General features: G+C 37.5%; 1 protein-coding gene across 13 annotated transcripts in view; it reads left to right on the forward strand.

Moving 5' to 3' along the window:
• The window catches only part of LDB2 (LIM domain binding 2), a 212,513-nt gene that overhangs the window by 66,228 nt on the left and 120,651 nt on the right, over positions 1 to 25,634 (forward strand). For 6 of the 13 annotated variants that reach the window (XM_053940856.1, XM_053940858.1, XM_053940857.1 and 3 more), the window contains exon 2: positions 6,675 to 6,786. The exons of 1 other annotated variant lie outside the window; for it this stretch is intronic. In XM_053940856.1, coding sequence (XP_053796831.1) covers positions 6,675 to 6,786 — 112 coding nt within the window. The remainder of the gene's footprint in view (positions 1 to 6,674; positions 6,787 to 25,634) is intronic. 6 more of the 13 variants (XM_053940859.1, XM_053940860.1, XM_053940861.1 and 3 more) reach the window with 1 other exon arrangement.

Below are 25,634 nucleotides of genomic sequence, written 5' to 3' on the forward strand. Positions count from 1 at the left end.
TGTACTGCTTACAGACAAGTATTAAACTGCAGTCTCCTGTCTGCTGCAGGTGAATAGTCAAACATGCACAGAGTGGATATTTAAGAATTCATTTTTCTTTTGTCCACAAGCTTCAGTAAAATTTAAAGAGTGACAAATAATAGGTTTTAGACCAGGCATTCTTCTCTGATTCTGTTATTAGACTGAACCAGGTATGTCTCTGTCTTATCCTTTCCTGACAACTTAAGTTAAAAATCTCTGTAATTTTAAGCACTACAATTTTAAAAGGATATCCAAATTGTTATACATGTAGCATCTGTGTAGATGGAAAAATTGGATGGCTTAGATGTAGTGGAATAACTGTTCTTTTATAACTGTGTGTAGACTGGTGTTGCTATTTGCCAGCCTAGTGAGTATTTCCCACAAATACTCTAACAAAAGGTATCTAATTTGGGCACATGTTAGTGGAAGGGGTCAACCATCCTTCTGAACACAAGAAAATATTAGTTGTCCTTATTTCAGTGTCAGCATGTTTCAGTTAATCTGAACCCCTGGTAAAATTTCCCGGTGTGGACTTGCTATTTGTGACATATAAGTGACATTATCTCAAAGCTGTATATCTGTAAGGCTGAGTTGTATGGCCAGTGTCATTACAGTGCAGTGTTTTTGCTAAAATGATGCTGATTCTCATCTGCCTGGGTTCAGAGTACAACAAGAAAATGGCATGGATCAATTTGTGTATTTTTCAAAACCTCTCTCTTTTTCTATTATTCTTTTTTTTTGTTTTGTTTTGTTTCTCCCATTTGTATCTGAAATCAAATAATTCATGTTTGATTTTCTGTTGCGTGATAGTGTAGTGATTTATAGACAATAAAAATAGGATCCTTGATATATTAGGCATTTCCAGTGAATGTGTAAGAGTAACTCCCTATTATGGGCCTTTCCCTGGAATTCCTTTGGAATTTTAAACCTACTCCAGATTTACAGGAGAAACAGAGATGCTGCCCCCATTTTGCACCCCAATCAGTCTCTCTGAGGAGGTATTGCTGCGGGGATCTGTTGCATGACTATATTTTGCCTTTTCAATAAAACAGAAAGTTGGTGTTGTTTCTTTACTGTACAATTGAAGATAAGTTCCTAAGTGGAATGTAAACAATAGTTCAATTAATTATTAAGTGAGCTGCAGAGACTGATATGTTTTGGGCACTGTGCGGAGTTTTGCCAAGATGTTGCAAGTGTATAATGGAACAGAAAACTACTTATGACCAAAGCCAAGTCTTAAAATCTTTTAGCCAGTTTTACTACACATTGTTTGAGAGATGGAATCCAGCCACACTAGTAAGTGAAATAAAAGAAAGCAGCACCATTAGAACTGTGAATATGTGTGAAAAAACAAATGGAAGGAATAGAGTCAGGCATTCCTGGCAGGGAAAGGGAGATGGAGATTCTGTAAGATGCCACTAGGTGCAAGATTAAAGGTATATTTAATTCTGTGTAAAATATGCTTTATGTTTGAAATAAAATAAATGAGATAGAATAACAAATGGAAAAGCAATGGAAGAGGCTCTTAAAAACTAGCCCTGAGTAACCAGATTGGTCTTCTTTCCCAAATACTTTTGCTAACTATAGGGTACCACATATTCTTAGCAAGGGTAATGGGAAAATAGGAAAGGTGTGCATCTTCTTGTATAACAGACAGCCATATATGGGTTACCCACCTACATACATATCAGCATTCCACTCTTTCACTCTGTTTATACTGTTTCCAGGAAAACCAATCTAGGACTCAGTATCTGTGGTCCATACTGAAGGTATACAAATAGCAAAAAGCCCTATGCTAGATTATAAAACCATTGTGCTTTGCAGGGCCAGACCTACAGATGAGTACCCAAATCTCCAAATCTACACAATTAAGATATATAGATCCCTATTAATTTGTTATTAATTTGCAATTTGTATCAGAATCTTAAATATATTAGCTAGAGACAATATTGGTCTAATTAAAAACTAATGGGGAGAAATATTGATTTCTTGTATTTGGACATTTTATTTTTAATGGTTTTTCTGTGTGCTTTGAGTATAAACTTCAATGTTAGATTTTTTTTTTTTTTTATACTTGTGAGTTTTGTAATCTGTAATGGCTGTGGAGTATTTCCAGGTGTATTTAATGGTATAATCTTATCTTGAACTGCATTTTGAAAGCTCGGGTGTAGTTTAATTTTCTGGGAACAGGAGGAGAGAAGGAATGCCGTTCTTTCCTTAGGGAGACAGCAGTTCCTTGTGCAACATTAACTTAAAAGAATATGAGACACATATATGTTGCCAACAGGAATGTAGATGTATAAAGTTCTGAAAATAGTAAGTGTCAATAGGGAAGGGTTGCAGATGCCAGAAGAAAAATGTAAGCTCCCAAGCACACTCTCTCTTTTTATTTTTGCGTTGTCCAATGCCAAGACTGATGTTTAAAATTCAGGTTTTCCCTAAAAAGTGATTATTAAAAAAAAAGTCTGACTTCAGAACAGATGTGTTTCCTGTGTGTATTCAGAATTGTATTTATTTGTTTCTGTAACTCTGAATATAATATTTCACCTGTTAGACATGTGCAGCCAAAAGCAATGTGAGGGAGAAACCAAATTCAGGTTCTCACTGGGTATGAGCTATGGAGCTGCTGTACAGGGCTCTGCCAGAGGCTCATGGGCAGCAGGATCTCTATACCCACTCCCCTTGGGAACACAGCAGTTGTGCTCTGCAGTTCTTTCCCCTCTGAAAAACAGCCTAGAAATCTGTAACAGGGCATTAATCCACTTAACCTGCAGTGGCAGCAAACTGAACTAATTATTACTTCTATCTGTGTTAGCCACCAAGGACAAGTGTTCACCCATCTTTATAGCAATTTTTTCATATAGTTGAGGACTGTCATCATGTTTCCTGTGAGTTTTTTCTGTCTTATACAAAACACAGCTAGATCCTTTTACCTTTCTTCCTTTGAGTCTTTTGGGGTTGGTTGGTTTGTGTGTGTGTCTTTAAACTCATTGATTGCTGTGATTCTCAGCTAATTCCTTTAAGAGTGGGTGGCCCAGACTTGGCCATAGTACTCCAGAAGTGGACAGACTATTCCAGTTGAAGTCTTTCCAGAGATGTGTTTGCTGGAGTGGAAGGGTATTGTATCTAAGACATTTCCCTTATTTCCAAGAGCAATTGATCACTGACATATTTGCTTTACAATCTGGACCATTTTCTACAGTACTGCTTAGCCAATTATTCCCCATTTTGTTTCTGTACTTTTGCAACTTCACTTTATTGAATTTCATCTTAATTTCAGATCATTTCTCCAATCTATCAAAATCATTTTGAATTCCACTTCTGTTCTGCAAGGTATCTGCATCCTTTAAAGTGTGATTTCATGTACTGGCTTTTTACATCAGTCCATTCTGCCTTCCAAGTCATTAAACAAAAATAAAGGAATTTAGAGAAAATGCCATAGTCTCAGTTGGCCTCATATTCCAGTTGCAAGATCTATCACAAGCAAGTGGAAAAGCCTCATTTAGCTTGCAGACTCTTAATCATGTAAGTGTGTAAGGTGTAAAGAAGAACCCAGCTTGACTCTCAGATCACACAGTGAACGTACGGGACTTTTAGATGGAAGGGGAAAAAGAACATCATTGTACTTAAAACCTGATTACCTTTGCCAAGAAACCAGAGTCAGGGAAAAATACTGAAACAGTAGGATTCCATTTACTTGGAGACCCTATTCAGAGCTGAGCCATGCTTCAAATTATAAATAATACCAGGGGTGGAGGGGATCAGAGGGAACGATGACAGCTGTGGAAGAAGTCATTTTGCTGCTTGGGTATCTGGCCACAGCAGCATGGCATCTTCACTTCTGACCCAACTTGCTGGCTGTGTCTGCCCTCTTCTCTCCTGTGACCTATTCCTTAAGTTTATTTTAATACAAAATATTTTTAGAGAATTAATTTTTTTTTGGTTATGTTTAGGCCATTATTTCAGTGTTTGAGCATGTGAGTGCACTACGTGAAAGGGAGGTTGCCATGGTAATTTCTCATTATTGTTGAATAGAAAAATAATTACTCTGGCGAAATCCCCCATAACCTGTCAAAGCATAAGTTAAAGATGCCTGAGGGCAGCCTTGCCTTCACCATCCCCTTTTTGAAAAAAAAAAAAAAAAAAAAAAAAAGAAAAAAAAAAGTAAAGAAAAGAAAAAAAATTGATTTTTTAAATAACTGGATCCTATTTTGGTTTGGCTGGGGACACCTCATTGGGTTTTGTTCGCATTTGACTTTGAGAGTAGGTGGGCCCACCTGTGACAAGGGTGGGGCAGAAAATTAATCAGCAGAACATTTCACAGGTTGACAGGATTTATATATTCTTTTTTAATGTCCGGTTTTCTTTCTGAGGGTGGAGTGTTGCATTTTATATTTTTCTTTCTTCCTCACCTAAAATATGCAAAAGCTTAAGATAAAGACTTTGGACTGTGTTCAAACTGTGTGAGAGTCTGGATATTTCATCTAACCAGGGAGGGAATCCACTGTAATTCCATTTCCACATTCTTCTTGCTTTCAAGACTTCTTGGGAACCAGCATAAGTGCAGATATGTGTGGTTTTGAGATGAAGCCCTACACTTTCCCCGCTCTTCTTTATCTTTCCCGTGTGCAGTTAAGTCCTGGCTATGCCATGCTCTCCTTTTTGTTCCCATGTCATTGGATGCACTGGATAGCTCCAGTGATACTCAAACTACTGCATTAACAAGAGCTGCAAATGTGGTGTGTGGCATTGCTGAAATTCTTCCCTCCACTCTTCCTTCCCTATGACAAGTGTGTCCAAAAGGTTAAATGGTGCTTCAACCTCTCTTTAGTCAAATGGCAGAGTGGGAGCTCATAGCTACTTGTTGCTACTCATAGCTACAATACACCCTTGTATGGGCTTGTAATGCAACCCCCCAGGCTGTGCTGAGTGCAGGGCCCTGTGCAGAGGTGTGTTGAACACCTGTGTGTATGTTTCATGCTTACCATTGTGTATTTCATGCTTACTGTTGTGGCTGCTTGGCTTCTCAACACAGCAGTGTTTGCACATGGGAACACTCATCAGGTTTACACCAGGAAAGAACAACAACTCTCTGTGACAGAAGATTTCTGAGATGTGGGGACAGCTTTGATACCTCTTTGTGTGACTGAATGGCAGGCCTGTATGATCCTGTCACTGCCAGGTTGGATGAGCCTTGCAGGGAAAGTGTATTACAGGCTCTGACTCAGATGAATTCTCTCTAGAGTCTCTGGAAGGAACCAGATTGTTAAAACCTGTCCTTACCATTTCTCCATTGGATGCTTGACAAAAAATCAAAGTGAAGTTGAGATGGAGGAGGTATACCTTGCTTAACATTTTGAGTGAAATCCAAAAGTAACATCATCAGGAAATACAGCAGCAGAACTAAAATCCTCAGATTGCTCTGCATGTGTACATAATGAATATGATAGATGCACATTTTCTTTTAAATTGGCATTTTATCTCAGGATTTTTTTCCTGTGAAGCAAAATTTGTTTGCTTCATCTCTGGCTTAGATCTGTATTGCTCAGGCATTAAGAGGTGCTCAGGCCTCACTGTGCTGAGTTAACCTGGCCTTGCTCACTGGAAAAGAAGGTGCTATGGGTGGAATAGAGTGACTTTTGAGGAGTGCAGCCAGGGCACCTTCAGAAGTGTATTTCCAGCTTTGTTACTGACCTTGTGTGCTACAAGTCTTGGGGACTCAAAGGAGAGAAGAGACGGAACCAAAAATTTCTAATCCAGCTGTTAAATATATCCATAGCTTTTGAATGAAACATTTGGTGGGTTTTGTGTTGCCCAATTTCTGTAAAACCCTTGCAAGCTGGACCATTTGCTCAGGTGCTAGTTATTGAGGTTTGGGTGTCTGTTGTTGATCATCCAGGTCTGAAAATGCCTGGTTCAATTGATAAAGTCAATAAACTACCTGTAGTGCTGTGTTGGTATGTGTTTTACATTGTTCACTATTTTTATAATTGCCCTGGTCCAGCTGTGTATATTACTAAGTCTAAGTATGCACGAGTCATCTTAACATATTTTTTTTTTCACTTCATGTATCACACTTAAAAGTAAAGATTTCTCATGAAAATTACATTTAAGTAACTAGCTGGTATTTAATCAACCTGAAGTATTGTATTTATATTAAATGCACTAGAGTAGAATGGTCATTATATTTAGTTTCTAAATAACTTCCTTGTCATCTTGTGCTGATGATGAGGTTATGGTAGCTTTATAGAATTAAGTACTGAGGGATTTTTCATTACCAGGACCAAGCATTTGAGACACACAACCCAGAAAAGGAGGGAAAACTCCTAATTGCTTTATTTGCAACTGATTTATAAAACCATATCTAACATTTGGAAAAAAAAATGTTATGGAAAGGAAGTTTTTACATATTTAGTATGCTGGATAAAATGAAAGTTTATTATACAGTAAATTAAACACTTCAGGTTTTTTTTCTAAATTAGAACTAGAACTTTATCTAGGAAAAATTAGTTTGAAATATCATATAGACATCTGTACCCCAAAACCATAGGTGAAGAAGCCAAACTAGGTGTGATCCTATTGAATTTTTTTTACAATAGATGAACATATTTTTATTTTGCCTCCTGTTAAGTGAATGATCTGTTGCTTCCTAGGATAGTGACAACCTCTGGTGGGATGCCTTTGCAACTGAATTTTTTGAAGATGATGCAACCTTAACACTTTCATTTTGTTTGGAAGATGGACCAAAGCGATACAGTAAGAAATGTACATTTTTTGTTCTAATGTTAAGTATGAGTTTCTACAAAGAGTTTATCTGTTGAAGACAGATGCAACCCTGGCAATGACAAAGTCACTTGTGTATATCCAGTGAGTATTAAGTTACATTAAAGAATTCCATGAATTGGGAATCCATTTTTTATGGAATTCCTCTGAGTTTTATTACATGAAAATAAAATATTTCCTAGTGGAATTAAATAAATAATAAAATATAATATTTGGATTTTTTTAAATTAATGTGCTTTGTGGCTATGCTTGCACTCTTTGGTAATTTGTCTTCTGCAAAAATTCAAGTGTTGAGTCTTGTGGTCAAAATTGTTCACAGAAAGGGAACTTTATAGCAAATATTAGTATTATTGCTAGAAGGGTTTCCAAAATTAAAGAGGAATTAGAAGAACAACAAATTAAAATCTATATCCTTGCTGATGTAAATAAGTATTATTCCATCAACTGTGTGGATCTATGCTGCTTGCACACATTAAGAACTAGCCTTGGATGCTGTCTGAGCAGTAGTGGGAGTCTAGATTACCCTCAGTTGAGCACTAAGTGAAAGCTTGAATAAAAGTGAAGCAGTGAATAAATCTGATGGCATTGGAATCCATTGCCTGCATACACTGAGCAGCAAAAAGGGATAAAATTCATCTAACAAATTGTTCGAAGTGAATAATTCACTCAGCTTTAGCACCAAGCAACAGAGAGAGAAGTAAACATTGAAAAACTGCATTGCCAATTGTTTGACTCCATTCAGAGTGACCCCTGCTTCATTGTGACAGATTGTGCTCTCTTCTTAATGTTCTGAATCTTGTGAGGTTCTTCTTTTTCATGAGAGTGACTGATTGTCAGCGTATCACTCACATACGTCTAATTCCTATTATCAATTATCTCAGGTATTTATTTGACAAGTGTTACCTTCTTCTGAAGAAAAAATAACAACCACTTTGAATGCATGTTTCTGGGATTAGTGTTGACAGAATTACAGTTTCTTGCCTTTCAAAGCAAGTGATAACTCTCTAAAGGTCCTCAAATTACAGCCTATAGCAACATTGGTAACAGCTGATCTGTCCTGATTAGGTTGAGTCAACTTGTCAGATATCAGATTTGCTAGTTGTGTTATCAGTCCAGAAGGCACAGATACATCAGCAAAAAAGCAATTAATGTCCACTTAGATCAGAGGGAGTTGTGATTCTGGAAAACAGTGCTGCATATGAAAGAATTTGTCAATGTGTAAAATACTCCTGTTGTCACAAATGCTTGATAATGGTTGTATTGTCTGTAACTGTGACAGTTTGGCATGGGGTAATACTGTGATTCTTAGCATTGTTGCTGATAAGAATGATTGTTGCTGATAAGAATGATTGAAAGATCAAGTTACTGCAGTTACTGTACTTTTAAAAATGACTAGTACACAGACTTTTCCCTCTGGCTTTAATGTCTGACCTCTGCACAAACTGATTGGTTTATCCTCAGCATCTGGAATTGAAGCTCCATATTTAAGGTGCTTTGCTGGTAACTCATATTTCCTTTCCTTTTTTAGTTAATATTAACTTACTAGTAAATAGTTAATAGTTAGTTAAGAGTTACTGAACTACAGTATTAGTGATGCTTTTTGACATGAGCAGTATTCCACCTCAGTGAAACTCTGAATAGCATGGTTGTGGCTATTCCAGTTTGAGAGTTCCATTGCCTTCTGAGAAGGCTTTGAGAGGAGTCTTGAGGCCTCTGTGCTGTCCAAGTCCCTGCTTGGGGACACCTTCAGCATTGCTTGCGGTGGCTGCAGAATGGAGATTGCGTGCTAGGAGTAGCTCTCTCTTCCTAGCTGGGAACTTTGTGTCCAAAACTGTGTCCAAAACTATGTCCAGGAGAACAGAGAGTGTCTGCCTCCCCCTACAGCTGTGTTTTGCTTGCCCAAGCCATGCTCATGCTCTGCTGTTCTCTTATGGATGCTCTTGGCATCTCCCAAGAGCCACAATGACACCCAGAACTTCTATTCCAAGCTGGTGGAATTGCTGACCAGCGGCTGTGGCTCCTGTTAGGTGAGTGTGGCACGTGGGTGTAGCAACAAACATGGAATTCTGAAAGCAGTGAAACAAAATTGCCCTTTTCTTCATCTGTGCTGTCTCCAGCAAGACACCTGCCTCCTTGCCTGGTGTGTATGCTCTTTAGGATGGAGAGGGCATTAAACACATTGGAACTGGCAAGAGGAAAGAGGAAAGACAAATTGTTCTTACTCTTACAGGCACAGACAGTAATGGAGGAACCAAGATAAGGCCCAGCAAAAGAGAAAAAGGCATCCTTTGAGAAGTTGTTTATAAAGTTGAAAGTGATGAAAGATGCCAATCTCTTGCCTTTGCTCTAGGATTCAGGTCAAAATTGCCTGCCTTTGTCTTGCTTCAGCCTGTGAGAGCTTTGTTTACATCTCTGACATTGGTTGTGGTCACCACCTTATTTTTTTTTTTCCTTTGGGCAAAGTTTCCCCTCTTCTGAGAACTAAAATATTCTCTTTTGGAGCAAACAAATTCAAAAAATCCCCTTGCATGTGTGCACGTATGGAAAGGCCAAAAACTTTTTTGCTGTCCATGGCCTCATTTTTCTCTGGGTTATGGCAATTCCTAGTCCTTTTCCCTCCTTCCTCTCAGGGGCTATTTAGAACTTGTCTTAAGCCATCAGAGACATGAAGAAGCACGCTGATTTGCCCCAGGTTCCTTCTTCAAAGCCCCTTGAGAATGTTGTGGGAGGCTGTTGGGAACTAACCTTGAGTGCAATTCCCAAATTTCTTTGGGGCTTTTTTCTTTTGGTTGCTTTAAACTTTTCCCTTCTGTGAGTTTCGTATCATAGCCTGTTTCCCTGGTGGCTCTCTCTGCCCTCTGCTCTTACCTGAACAGTCCAATTCCACAGCCAATGCAAATGTTCAGAGCAGGTCTGTAAATCAGTGATTGTGTAAGTGGTAGAAGATTTTTTAAAAATTACTTTTATTTGCCTTCCCTTTTGGTTTAACTTTTAATATACACTTTTGTCCAATAGATTATAAGGGGTTGTGAACCCACCTTATTTTTTTTCTTAGAAAACAAAGTTGTTTATTTATTTTTGTGGCCAAAAATTGCAGCTTTATGAAGAACACAAAATATTTTTAGGTGTTTCATTCATATTACCATGTTTTACAGCACTCCTCTCTATACTGAGAAAAGCAGTTTTCTTCCCTTTGCTGTTCTCTATGTTTCTCTTCATCTGTCAGTTCTGGGATTCTTTCACTTGTAGGGAAAAATAGATATGGTTCAGAATAAGGATTTTAAGTCACTAGGTTATGTTTATTTTGCTTCATGTCAGGCAACACTATGTACTGATACTCGAGCTAGCTTTAAATGTCCATGTATCCGCACAGCATGGCATGTAAAGATGCTTACTTATGCCCTGGGAAGAGCAAAGGTTTGTTAGTTCAGTGATCCACCTGTTTTAATTAATTTGATTGCCAGGTTTGTTAGACCTAGACCTAGTTATCTGTGCAGAACAATAGTCTGCCTTGGATAGATGTGACTTGAAAGCCCAGCTTAACTTTTTCATGCAGAGATTCTGTGTCAGACCAGAAATAGCTGCTGTGCCCATCTTTGCAGCTCCTTTTGTCTTTTTTCAGTACTTGATTTCTGTACATGCAAGAACTTTACCTTCTGCAATCCTTTCTCCCTGGCACAGCATTCCAGAAAGAAGATACTGTCTTTCAAATAGACACTGAAAATATGTTTTTCTCCTACTTGCTTATATCCCTCAGCTATTATTCTGGTCTGCTATTATCTATGAACCCTACTTAGATTACTGAATTCTATGTTGAAATTTTAATGAAAATGCTGCAGAAAATAAAGATATATTTTAAGTTAACAAAGGTGTAAATTATGCATTTCTCTAGTCTGGCTTTTTGGCTACCCTGAGATGGAGAGAAACCTCACACTTTCCAATGCTTAAAGACAAGGAAAGATTCCCGAAAGTAGACATGCTACCTGTCTTCCACTGTTATAGTCAACAGAAACTAGGATGTAAACACATGAAGTTCATTCTACAGTGAGAGCAAAAAGAAATTTGCTTTAATATATATGCCCTGATTTGATTGGATAGGATTTAAACAAAATCAAAAAAAGAAAATATGCCTAATGAAGCAGAATTTTTGTTTCCTTGTTGTGGATAAAGCATTCATTTCCTGTTAAGAGGCTTCTATCCCTGTAAAAGAGTAAATACTAGACTCTGATCCATTGTTGCCCAGGTTCTTTGTTTCTCAGAGACAAAATATTTCCCGAACAGATAAGAGAAACAAGTTTGATTGACAGCTCTTAGCAGAGTCTCATCAGCTGCTGTGCTGACAGCCTGGTGATGCGCACTGTGCTGATGTGGTAGGGACTGACAGGTGATTGACAGCCCAAGACTGTGGAGACAGGAAAGATGAAGCATGCTCAGTAAGAATAATGTGCAGTGTTTATGCAGCACTGCAGAGAATAGGAGCTAGAAAATTAACTCTTTCAGGGAAAGTGCTATTTTAATGCATAATGAATGCAGTTGCCACTGTACAGAAAATTAGAGCTTGTCTACGTTTCTCTTCTGTTCGCTAAATGATTTCTGTCCATGGAGGAACTATAATACTGTGAGGAAGCAAAAGCATGAGCTATTACATTTGTAGTTGTAAAAAAATTCATGTGTGGTAGATATGATGGAGTCCTCAAAATGGATTTATTTAAGCTTATAGATGTAGAATATATTGAGAATTTCAGGCACTTTTTATAGGCTTTCATCACCCAATTTTATATGGCATTGCATAATGTTACACAGTAGAAATTTCAAAAGGAACAATTTGAGCTCTTTGCTCTCCCTATCCTTAGGAAAATATAGTGATTTCAGTTTTATTGTTGCTCTGAATCTGTAGCTGATAATTGACTATGTATTTTCTGTTATAATTTCTACTGCAGTTTGTGTTTGGAATGTACAAGGTAACTATACCATGATAGACAGATAGATAGATAGACAGATAGATAGATAGATAGATAGATAGATAGATAGATAAATAGATAGATAGATAAGGAAGAAAGAAAGGAAGAAAGAAAGGAAGAAAGAAAGGAAGAAAGAAAGGAAGAAAGGAAGGAAGGAAGGAAGGAAGGAAGGAAGGAAGGAAGGAAGAAAGAAAGAAAGAAAGAAAGAAAGAAAGAAAGAAAGAAAGAAAGAAAGAAAGAAAGAAAGAAGAAAGGAAGAAAGAAAGAAAGAAAGAAAGAAAGAAAGAAGAAAGAAAGAAAGAAAGATAGAAAGAAAGAAAGAAAGAAGAAAGAAGAAAGAAAGAAAGAAGAAAGAAAGAAAGAAAGAAAGAAAGAAAGAAAGAAGAAAGAAAGAAAGAAAGAAAGAAAGAAAGAAAGAAAGAAAGAAAGAAAGAAAGAAAGAAAGAAAGAAAGAAAGAAAGAAAGAAAGAAAGAAAGAAAGAAAGAAAGAAAGAAAGAAAGGAAGGAAGAAAGGAAGGAAGGAAGGAAGGGAAGGAAGGAAGGAAGGAAGGAAGGAAGGAAGGAAGAAGGAAGGAAGGAAGGAAGGAAGGAAGGAAGGAAGGAAGAAGGAAGGAAGGAAGGAAGGAAGGAAGGAAGGAAGGAAGGAAGGAAGGAAGGAAGGAAGGAAGGAAGGAAGGAAGGAAGGAAGGAAGGAAGGAAGGAAGGAAGGAAGGAAGGAAGGAAGGAAGGAAGGAAGGAAGGAAGGAAGGAAGGAAGGAAGGAAGGAAGGAAGGAAGGAAGGAAGGAAGGAAGGAAGGAAGGAAGGAAGGAAGGAAGGAAGGAAGGAAGGAAGGAAGGAAGGAAGGAAGGAAGGAAGGAAGGAAGGAAGGAAGGAAGGAAGGAAGGAAGGAAGGAAGGAAGGAAGGAAGGAAGGAAGGAAGGAAGGAAGGAAGGAAGGAAGGAAGGAAGGAAGGAAGGAAGGAAGGAAGGAAGGAAGGAAGGAAGGAAGGAAGGAAGGAAGGAAGGAAGGAAGGAAGGAAGGAAGGAAGGAAGGAAGGAAGGAAGGAAGGAAGGAAGGAAGGAAGGAAGGAAGGAAGGAAGGAAGGAAGGAAGGAAGGAAGGAAGGAAGGAAGGAAGGAAGGAAGGAAGGAAGGAAGGAAGGAAGGAATGCCTTTAGAAAATATTGCATAGGTGTATTTTAAATTTTACTACAAATTATTCAATTAATACACAGCAAGGAAGCTGCAACAAATTCATTGTAAACTTGTCCTTGTTTTTATAACCTGTGCAATGCAGGTAACTTTATAGCCCTTTATTGAAAAAAAATTTCAGGGGTTAATGGTGAGAAGCTACATCTAGTGGGTATTTCTTATAAGCATAGTTTGGGAAGAAACAGGGAAAGTTCATTACACATTACCCACTTGCAGAACTATTTTCAAAAAGATGGTTTGAAGGGCCAGCATGCTACATTATCACCCCAGGTTTCTCAAAAACTGTCACCTAGCTTCTCTCCTATAAGTCTTAGAGAGAAAATTAAATTTGCCTAGAGAAAGAGATTGTTTTATTTCCAGGAACATCTTTTTCTTATTCCCTTAATTTTTTTCCCCCAAGAAATCACAGTCATTAAACATCATTTGAGCATTCAGGTACAACACAGTAAACTGGCCCAGCTTTGTGAGACAGCTTATTCTGTGTGACTCTCTGGTATTTATCCTTATATACCACTATTCTAGTTTTGGGTTTTTTCAAAGTTTCTTGGCAATAATTTTGAATTTAATTTCAGAACATAGGTAAAAATTTCATTAAAATCAGATGTAAAAGGTCCACAATTGCCTGGATCACCACTAGCTTTGCCATCTTCCAGGTAATGATTTCTAATTAACAATTACTTCCTAAAATTGATGTTTTAAAGAGTTCTCAATCAATTTTACATATGCTCTATGAAAATTGTATATTAAAAAACTTCAATAAGAATATAAGTAATGCACTAAAAGGTTGAATGCTTTACAGGTGTCTAAGTGTATTAAAGCCATGCATTTATCTTTATCACCCAAACTTTTGTAAGCTCATCAAAGAATAGAATGAGATTTGTTTGACAAGAGGTATTTTGCATAAACCCATGTTGACTGGCATTAATTACATCCCTTTCACTTCAATCTTTGGCAGTTAAATCCTGTGTAATTTTTTTTCACTATTTTGTCTGTATTGATATCAAGGAAGTGTATTATGTTATACTGTTCCCTGACTGTATAGTGTCCCTTAAATATCAGCTAGCAGTAGTGGATTTTTAAAATTCCCTCAGTAGTTCTTTTATTTCTTTAATTAATATTTTATAACACCAGATAGAAATGTGAAAAAACCCTTAGAACTGCTAATTTCAAAACATTTACTTCTCATAGATACTATTTAAGATCCATCTTAGTTGCCAATGGACTAGAAAGCACTTTTCACTCAAGATCAACATTCTTTCCAAAAGTAGAACAAAAAAGCTCCTTATATGTTGAAGTTTTTCTGTTCTCAAATTAAATTAAGGTTTGATAAATTTCAAGGTCTTATTTTCTCTAGTTTTTATGGATATGAATTTTGCACTGCCAACTTCAGCATCTTATTCTAATATTTTATATTTCATAATATGTTTTTACAGAACATTTCCCCCTTTTTTATCTTTGTTTTTATTTTCTACAGGCATCATAATTATCAGGATTTTTTCCCTTCTAATTATTGCCTTCATTTTCCTACTTACTTTTTTTTTCCAAAGTGGTTTTCTTTTTCACCTTATAGCTGCATCTTTTAGATATCTTGGGAAGTCTCTTTAACAGATTCTTAATTTTCATGCAGAGTTCTTTTCTGTATTTTCTCCCCATCAATTGAGGTATGGTGAATCCAGTATTCTGAAGCACCAGCCATATCTCTCCTACTGACTGGGATTGCCTTTTCTTTGTCTGTACTGAATGCATACTTTGGATGGCATTTGTACAGAAACATGTGGTCTGATTGGAGAATGTCCAGAGCAAGGCAAAAATCTTGAAATAAACTTATTAGGAAAAATGAAGAATTTGAGTCAGTCAGTCTGCAGAAGAGAAGACATGGAAAAAAGGAAAGAGGAAAATGGAACATAATAACAGGACATATCAAGAAAAGGCATGTGGTCTGTTTCCATAGCCATGATGAGCAAGAGAAGAGATGCAGGCCTTAAACTGCATTAAGAAAAAAAAAAGATATACATATATATAAAAAAAAATTTGAGGGGTTCACTCTTACCAGTAATAAAATGAGGTGCTTGGAGAGATTCCCTGGGGAGGCTGTGGAGCCTCCTGTACTCAGGGTGCTGTCTGACCTTCACCTCTGTTTCCCTGAAGTCACTGGTCCCAGAGCTGGAGCCAGCTTTCAGTCCCCTATTCAGTTCAGTCTCAACCATCATAATCAGTTCTGGAACAACTTACTCATCTTGGATGCTAGACTTTTTATGATTAAAACTACCTTACTATTTCTAATTTTGAGTTGTAGAAATAATGCTTTTCTAATACTGCTGGCTAAGCAAGATTTTGCACATGCATCTTCCACCAATTTCCTTTCAAAGAGCATTTTTCTTTTTCTCCATATTACTGACAGATGTTAAAGGAATAGTTCCTGCTAGTTCCTGATTTGCAATTAGCAGACATGAATTAGACTTCCACCTCTGCCAGCTGCAGTCATGTTAGCCAGCTTAGTGTTCCTGCATCTCTGAGTTATCAATACCTTCAAAACACAGATGCAAAGTGCCAGTCACATGCAACGTGTGTGAGTGTTACCTGTGTGTACACACACAACATCAGTTAGGTACTCTATGGAAAAGTTTATAATGAAAACTGTTTCATGGGCCTCTTTCTCAACTATCCTAACAAATAACGTATATTTCAGATATCTTGCAAAGGGAGAGCTCAGATTTCTTCTGCTGTAACTAAGCATGTTGTACAAATCAGTATGGGAGACCCTATGTCTGTGAAGTGGTACATGGAAAAGGGCAACTCATGTAATAAGGGCTACTAACTCCAAATGTGAATATGGAGCATCTACTTGCAATTTCTGAAACTCCAGTCAATCAGATTGGTTCTGCTCCTGTATAAACAAATTAAGTGATAAGCCCTCTTTGGGAGAAATCTTAATATCATAGGACATGACACATTGGAGATGTCCTGGGTCTGTTCAGAAGGAGAAAGAATAAAGGCAAAATTAACATGAGAGAATCACAGTTATATGGGCTTCTTCCCTGCCCAGTACAAATAATGACTTTGTCATGGTTGGCTTTTGTTCACCCAATTGGTCCAAATTATGTAATATTCAGTTCTTTCTGCAGGAGGTGATGTTAATAAAATTATGGAAACTCATGCAAAATAAAGGAAATTAATAGCTTTTTACATCAAAATATTAACCAATTTTGCACTATTTTAAAATTCAGGATAAATAATTTCTTAATTGCTTTGTGTGCATAGTCTAATGGCAATTGTAAGGAATTGGTCAGTACTTTTTCTGGTTTTCTGAATAAATGTGTTTGGCTTCAAATGTTGTCAGTACATTAAGTTAATTTGCTTTTATTGAGAAATAAAAGTGTTGCTCTACTAGAGGTATTTTAGATTTTTTTCCATGAAATTGAAAATATTCAGTGGTTAGTGCTTCAACTTTTAATGTTATCAAGTGATTTTATGATGATCAGTTAGTATATGTTATGTTCTTTCAGAAAAATGTCCTATCATAGTTACAGAGTTCCTGTAAGAAACAAGACTGGATTAGAATATTCATGTTTCCCTTAGTAGTCAAGATTTTTTTTTCTGCATTTTTGATTTTTTTTTTATTTTCTTTTGTTACACTCATGTTCTTTCTTTTTCAAAAGTGAAATACCTCACTTTTTGAATTACCTAAGCACACCATAAAAAATACAGAAGTTTTGTGGTAGAGGATATTTTCATATTGTTGTCTCATTTCTAAAACAGAGAGGCATTTAATTAAGTATAGTAGTTTTATCCACAACTGGTATAAACTATAACACTTCTGAGCACATGGATTGCCTGAAGGTATTAGAAATAAATTTCCTTTTATAATAATTTATAAATTCTGTATTGTGCATTTACTCTTACCAGTGCAGTTAGTGGTGTTGAATACTTCATGGCTTTAGCACACTGCCAGGACAAGGCTTGTAGGCACAGATGATCTTTTTTAAGTTCAGATAATAAAATATTTGTTCCTCGACCCACAAATTTAATCTTGCAGACCTGTATGCACACACAAATAGAACATATTCAAATACACAAACATGCATCTAATATAGTGTAGGTTCTATTACACAAAATGTGCATGCTTGTGTTTAATGTACAAATAAAACTTTATTAAGACTTTTACATTGTATTTCTATGATGCAGTAGAGCTGTTCCACATGATGTACCTTATTTTTAGGCACTAGGTATTTACTGTAGTGCAATATTTTAAATGGCTTAGGAGAACACAACATGCAACATCACCAAAAATTATAGAATCTTTATAGAAATACATTTAAACTGGGTCAGCTGCAGTGCCATGATTAGTAGAAATAGACCCAAAAGCTGATTCTGGACACTGAGATACTATTCCCAATTCCATATTGAAAGTTTCCTTGAATTAATGCAGTCATGATTTTTTTTTAAAGTCTGCTATGTATGGGAAGGCTCAGATATTATAGAGTGACTATCATTCTTTATCGTATTGAATTCTGCACTCCAAATTATATTACCTTTAAAATGTTGCTGACATTTTGCTGTTCCACTCTTCTGATCCATATAGGTTTTATACCATAATATTTTAAGTTCATTCTGGTGTATATAGCAGTGTAAGCAGTATTTCTTGTTTCTTCTCTCCTTATTTTCACACAAAGTGGTCTCTGTGAAGTATTTGCTTAGGATTTTCAAGACAAATTAACTCAATACATAGATACTATTAAAAGTTTACATCAGAGAGGACAGTTTATAGGTATATGTGTAGGATTTGGAACAGAATGATTAAGATTTATAATATTCCTTTGTTTTTGTGGAGTTTGAACTACTTCTCTACTGAACTACTGGGAATATTCTGCCACTGAAGGACACTGGTGTCCAGTTCTGCCTGTGCAGGAAAAAGTGCTAGTGCAGGTCCATTGTTCCAGATATGCTCTTCTTTGAAGGATCTTGTTTCAGGTAATTAAAAGTGTTGGTTGGTATCTTGGTTTTATATTGTATGAGAAAGCCAAGACAAGGATTGCAAGCAAGCTCTGGGCTGCTGAAGAGATACTTCCACAGCACATGGCATTACCTGCAACCTTGTGGTTACGCTGTGTAGGGCTGTTCCCTTGCTGCCACCCAGCCAAGACATATGAATCAACAGTCAGTGGTTGAGAAGATGTTGTTGCTGAAGGGCACTATCACATGCAGAACCTGGGTGATGTCTCTTCCATAGCTCTACTCCAGAATAAATTGCACATGTAAGTGTTCCTTCAGCCAAAGAGCCTTGTGCCCTGACTCCAGAGTCGTGGAAGTGCAATTCCTTCACTATTAGTGTTACCTTTCGCACACCATTCAGCTTCAAACATCTGATTTTATCTGTGACTTGGGCCAGTCTTAGCTTACCATTTTGAATGTAATACAGGAATATGTGCAGAGAAGCGCCAGTGCCCAGCTGTCTGTCCAATGGCCACTTCTGAGCCAACTCCATCAATGCAGTTCACTGGGTACCTGAAAGTAGATGTTGACCATTTTGTTGTATCTATTGAAAATTCATTACTACCAATTCCATTTGGCTATGATAAACGTTTTTATATACAATTTTTTCTAGTACAGAAATATTGGAATACTAGGTAATTCAATTTTATTTTTGTCTTTAATGTCTGAACTTGAATTAATACAGCATTACTTTTCATCCTGATATCAATCTTGTTCCTTTCATTCAGATCCAAATTCCTTTGTAGTACATGATTTAATTCACTAAAATAAGGTGAAATGAAATCCTGGTCCAGGGAACATTAAATTAACATATTTTTCGTGTCACATGTGATAGCAGCAGTCTGCTGTATAACTGTTTGTGTTTCCCTCCCCTCTTTTAGTTGCTGACAGACTTTAAAACTTTTTTCCCTCTCAGGAATTGATACTACCTTTATTTGTTCTTCCCCCAAACCCTACCCCCACCTTCAGCCTTAAGGAAAATCAATTAATCCATTATTAAATGATATTAGAGAGATTAAAAATACACTTCTCTTTTATAAACTCAAGTCCCTATTTTTTAAAGCAATTTTGAACTCAAACTAGTTTGGTATTCTCTAACTGTGGATCTGTGCTTTCTTTTGTAGCAAATTAGCTTTGATTTGACATCTATTTTTGTTTCAAGATTGTAGGCACACCAGCTTTACTGAGGCTTGGCTCTTAGGGACAGTTGCACATGCATGGCTGGCTGTGCATCAAATTCTGTAATCCAAAAGAGATGCTCCAGGTCATGGTCTTAAAAAAAAAAAAAAAAAAAAAAATGTCCAGGCAAAGAGATTTTGATCCATGCACCAAGAAGAGATATTTCAAGCTGAAAAACAAAGGAATGTCTTTCCAGACGGTTTCTGTTCAGTATTCTTCTTTTCTACATTATGCATGCACAATTAATGGAATTAGTTAATAGTTTTAAAATGCAAATTAAACAGAGGGCATCTTAGAAGGGTTAAACTTAGCTTAGTGAAACATGCACAGCCTGTAGTGTGAATTTGTGTACAACTTGGGAGTTGTATTGTGGTAGGGAGAAGGTTCTTGACTAAACAGAAAGAAAAAGTCTGAAGAATACATTCCAGCCACCTTCAGAAAGATAGACTTTGTATTGTTAGTACAATACAAAGCCAGCTTGTTGATTATATTTATAATCTGTTGTACTGGCAGCTGGATGCTACACTGACATCAGCAGGCAGTGCAGTGCAGTCAGAAGTGCAGTATTGAGGGCTTGGACTTCCACACAGCTCATGTTTGACAGAGGTTTATTTCAGACTAGGTCCAGCCCAGTCTAGTGAACTATCTGTCTGTTAGTGGCTGGCATGCATTAAGTGCATTCCTGGAGTCCATCTGACTCCTTTCTTACCAAGGCTGTAGAGACTGTGAGCTTGGAGACCTCTCCACATCATGACCAAAGAGAGGTGATTCAGCCACTGACTTCAGAAAAGTGTTCCCTAACTGAGCTGAAAAGTGAGTGTGCATTTAGGTATGGAGTAGGAATTCCTTTGTTATAATGCCTTCATTAGGCACCCTGCCAGACACCATCTTTGCCATCCTGGGTTAAAAAGTTCATTTAATTTTACTTTTGATATAATTTATACCATAGACCTAATAACCCTCTGCTGTTCTCCCTTACTTCTATGAAAAGCATCCAAGTCCTAGAGGAGTCTATTCTATATACTCAGCACCAGTCATGTTCCCGTGAAAATGCTCTTCTCTGGTCTGATGACAATTCCTCTTCCTCAAACACCTGGTTGATTTTTTTTTTTTTTTTTTTTGTTCAGCACACAATCTCCCACCCTTTTTGCTTATTTTAGTCTTTGTGAGGTCTGCAGCCTTGCTCTACAGCTGTGTCTCAGCCCCTCCAGTGCTTGGCTTGGCTTGTTTTGCTGCTTGGACCTACTTCCCCCACGCTGGGTTGAGGTATCATCCCCATCTGACAGTCCTAGAGCGCTGTGTAGAAACCACATCCCATGAATAAGGTCATCATGCGTGCTCTTGGCATACTCTGAAAGCCAGTCCTAAATCCCAAAATGCTTTCTTCTAAAGCTTCTCTCCCCCCATCAATTCTCTTTAATAATAACAAAGACAAAAGACCTATTTAGGATCCGATGATGTGATTCTACAGTAGAGAGCTCAGATACAATAAATATAACTTTGGCTGCTCCTAGCAATAACTTTCAACAGAATGCAACCATTATGTCACTAGATATATTGTGAACTGCATGGTTTCAAATAAGTATTAATATACCTTGATATGTCTCTTGATTGTAGGAAGATGCACACATATATATTTACATTGTAGTAAATTTGTATACTATCAAATTCATTTGTGCAAATATATGTGATCATGTAATTACACTCTGTATTATTGTGATATGGATGCACAGGGAAGCAGGATTAAGATTGTGCTGTCAGCTTCAATTTGAATAACCCCTGGCATCTGAGAACACTGCAATGGAACATTAGCTTTTGGTGTGGCTTTTGCTGCAGCTGCTGGAATTAGGATCAATGCCTGCTTCTCTTTGGCAAGTTACTGCTAACCTGAACACAGGTGTGTGTACCTGGTCATTCTGATCAGTGCACTGCTCATCAGCAGCACACAAAAGAAGTAATAGAAATGAAGGTAATGTCCATGGGGAACATTATCTAGGACAGAAATGGCAATGTAGCTTCTCAGCAGAAGCAGTCAGTGAGAACTATGGCACAGTCTACAGAACAGGGCTTTCCATGGACTGGGCCAGCACAAGTGCATTTTGTTACAACAAAGTAATGAAGTGGCCTGCAAGAGAGTTAGCAAGGACAGGCATTCATCATTACCCAACTTCTGGATGTCCTACTAGAAAGGAGAAGAATGTAATTATTTTATTTTGCTTGTTTGTATAGGGTATTATGAGATAGTCATTCAAGTCTGCTTAAGTTGAATGATTGTTTAAAGACATCTTAGTATCTACTGAAAGAGCTAGTTTAATAGCAGAGACAGCAAACAAAAGATATTGTTTACAGGGAGCATGTTAAAACCATTTTTAAGAAATGCTTTAATGATATGATATTGGTATGTGAGAATTTTCTGGTTTGCATGTCTTGCCAATTGAGTATTCCCCTTCTGTCACTTCTGTTTTGAAGTAAGGTTTATGGGAATTGCACAGCATATATATAATTTGTCTTTATGAAACTGATACATTTATTCACCAGACCATGACACATTTCTCTAGACCTGTTGATAGGATCTAAACTGTACTTCTTCTGTGTGCTTTGAATTTGAGAGCAAAAGTCAGCTGGATTGAAAGGGACAACCATGAGTCATTTACCGTGAAATTTTGGAACAGTTTTAGTATGAGAGGAGAAGAGCTCGGAGCCTGCATCAGACAGCTGCGTTGCAATACCACAATACAGTGTTTCAAATGCACATTACTATATGATTTTCATTCTCACTGAAAAACATTTTTTTGGATGCTTTTTGACTGCTTATATCTTACTCTTCTCCTTCTTTATACCATCGTAGTTATACTATTTTCATCACTGTTAATTTATGAAATGATGTTTGATATGTCTAGTTAGTTTAGTTATTAAGGAAGGAAGCAACAAGAAAATAGCATCCTGCTGTACTAATTATATTCAAGTCAACAGCGTTTAAAAAAAACCAGGATTTTGAGATATACTTTTGTGCCTTACCTATGCAATGATGAGTCAAAAGAACACAGAGCAGAATTTTCAGAGGCCACTAATTCTTACAGTCATTTTTACAAGTGTTCATGTGAACCTCTCATTAATATATCCATACTTGCCATTATATACAGGCATCTGAGGAAAAGAAAAATCATCATTAAAAATATTGGTTTATTCATTTAGAGTCTCACCATCAGTTATGAAACTTTTACTTTTACTTTGGCTTTTCCATAAAATAATTATTAGTGTACCCAGTTTTCTGGCACAACAAACTTGGTAAAATATGATGCATATATAGCCTTCCTATTTGAAAAGCAGTCTAGGAAAGATAACATTTGATCTACTTATGAGTAAATCTCCTATACCAGACAATGTAACTGAACATATTTTATGCAAAAAATATTAAAATGCATAGTCTTCTAAAACAAAGATTGGCCAAACCATCAATAATTATAAAAGTATTTATGCAGGTTCACAGCAATACAACAGCAGTACAACAGCAATACAGTTCTCTTTCATTTGATAATTACCTGGATAAGCTAGTGTCCAGCTAGCTCTTGTATATTTTAAAGAAAAATAATTTTCTTGTTAATTCATGGCAGAGCTCCAGCACTCTTCATCAAAGTATTGGTCTAAAATTTTGACTTAGTTTTAGATTTACTGGACTGAAGTAAGCAGCTCCTTCTTAGATTTCCTCTTCATCATTTGCCACTCTGTTTATCTATTATTTATTTCTACTATTATACTTCAAATTACACCATATTTAGTTATAGAGGCATAGCATGTTGTTTTTTTTTTTTGAAAGAGTCCTTAAAGATCAGGACCATCTTTCATTAAACCAGGTTGTTCAAAGCCCCACTGTCGCTTTTCACTGCACACTGCAACATCCCACCTAGCCCAGCTTTGAACACTTCCAGGATGGGGCATCCACAGGTCTATTTTTTTTGGGCAACCTTTTCCAGCATTTTACCACCTCCATTGTAAAGAATTTCTTCCTAATAGCTCATCTAAATCCACCCTCTTAGTTTAGAGCCATTAGCCCTTGTTCTATCACTACATCACCTTTTAAAAAGTCCCTCCCCAACTCTCTTGCAGCCCCCTTTAAGTACTGGAAGGTGCTATAAGGTCTCCCTGGAGCCTTCTCTTCTTCAGGCTGAAACAACACATCTCTCTCAGCCTGTCTTTATAGCATAATCTGAGAACATAAAAGTGGGAGAGGGCAGGAAGGGGCTCTGGCTTGTTGGATCCCCTCTGTGAAGGACTCGTTACCCTTACCAGCTCCTGAGCTGCCAGTGCATAGCACCATGCTGTGTGACACACAGGAGTGCCTCTCTGCAGTCTCTGGGATGACCATAATTCCCATGTGGTTGGAAGCTGAATTGGCTCCAGGAGCTGCTCCCTGCCTCTTAGTAGAAAGAACCATCTGTTTATCCTCTCTGGTTATGTTTACATTCCAGGTGTTGAGCCTACTTTCCCTTCACCAGGCACTCTTAGGCTTATAGCTGCAAGGATCCCTAGACAATCTTTAAGGTCCCTTCTAACTCTAGCTATTATATGATTCTGTGTTCCTTGAAATGCTTTGAAACTAGGACTTTACTGATTCATCCCACCTAACTGAGCCATCTGTTAGAAGATATCTGGATTTGTCTGGTTTTGAGTTTTAGGATTCTTCTTTTCAAATTTTTTGTTAAAGTAAGAAACTGCAAGATTCAGTCCAGCCCTTTTCCTGTTCAAACAGCAATACACTGCTATGCAGAATTTTACTGAGTACCACCTACCTTTCATTTGAAGTTTGATCAGACTCTGCTATTTCTATTAAGTTTATTGGGACACAAGTGTTCATTAATACTCCATCTCTGTGGCCAGACAAGTGTCTTTTGGAATTAAAAGAGTACCACACTTCAGAATCTCAGAAAGTGTCACAGTATACAAATTTAACACAGTTGGGAACAATTTTATTATTCTTATTTCTGTAGAATTTGGACACCGGAGCTCCTCCAAGCTCCTATTATCTGCCACTTACTTCATCCCCTCCTCTCCAGTGCATGAAAAGAGACAGCAGGGGCCCTACCAGAGGACCAAAGTTTTCTAGCTGGATATAGAAGGTCACTGCTGAGGCTGACCAGAGAAATGAGACCTGAGACCTTGAGGGATATCTGGTACAGGGGAAAATGAGGGGTTGTAAAAGTTTGTTGTATCTGCCAGGGGGGTAAACCCAGCAGAAGGAGGTAGGAGAAAGACAGACCACAAATCAGCCTGTATCAGGAATGGTGTGACCAGCAGGAGCAGGGAGGTCATTCTCCCCCTGTACTCGGTGCTGATGAGGCCACACCCTGAGTGCTGTGTCCAGTTCTGGGCCCTCAGTTTGGGAAGGATGTTGAGACGCTTGAGCGCATCCAGAGGAGACAACGAGGCTGGAGAGGGGCTTGGAACACAAGCCCTGTGTGGAACGGCAAAGGGAGCTGGGGTTGTTTAGCCTGGAGAAAAGGAGACTCAGAGGTGACCTTGTTGCTCTCTACAACTCCCTGAGAGATGGTTGTAGCCAGGTGGGGGTTGGTCTCTTTCTCCAGGCAGCAACTGACAGAATCAGAGGACACAGTCTCAAGCTGCATCAAGGGAAGTTTATGCTGGATATTAGGAAAAAGTTTTTTATGGAAAGAGTGATAAAGTATTGGAATGGCCTGCCCAGGGAGGTGGTGGAGTCACCATCCCTGGATGTGTTTAAAAAAAAACTGGATGTGGCACTCAGTGCCGTGGTTTATTTGAGGTTTTAGGGCATGGGTTGGACTCAATGATCTTGAAGGTCTCTTCCAACCTAGTGATTCTGTAAATACTCTTTTTAGTGTGTTTATTGCTAAGATGTAATTGAGGGTCAGTATTTGGCTTATAGCAAATAAGGGCCATGCAGGGAAACCTAGCACCTGAACAGCATAGTGATTATGTTCTGGGGTTTGTTTAAAGTAGATGTCAAGATAGATTTTTTTTTTCCCTCTAATTTTTCAGTGTTCTGAGGTCTTATCTCTTCTGAAAGGCAACATATGACCTGGATAAGCAGTATTCTAAAAATTCTGGAAATAATAAGTGCAATATGAATTGTTTTGTTCTAGTTATGTATAGATGATAGGAAGAAAACACAAATCCACTCAGTTGTAGTTCCTGAAATTTCACTAAAAAATCAGATTTTTTCTTCAGATCACCCTTCCTGAAGTTTTGGACAAGATGCTGCATAATTAGAAAATTATTTCTTTAGTTGACTTCTTCTTTTACTATTACTTACTGCTCTTATTTTTCTGGTATTGTCACCTTTGGCACATTTTGTCTGATTTTAGATAGAAGGTGCTGAAATAGCATGGGAACTGCTGTTTTCTCAGGATGTGGAAAATTGCCAAATACTGTGCTAAGCTGCATATCATTCTAAGAGATCAAATCTGGTTCTAAGATCAGGCTCAGTGAGGACTAGCTATATAACCAGAAGTTTGAAAGCATGCATGATCTA

The sequence above is a fragment of the Vidua chalybeata genome, chromosome 4 (assembly GCF_026979565.1).
Source record: "Vidua chalybeata isolate OUT-0048 chromosome 4, bVidCha1 merged haplotype, whole genome shotgun sequence".
Lineage (NCBI taxonomy): Eukaryota > Metazoa > Chordata > Aves > Passeriformes > Viduidae > Vidua > Vidua chalybeata.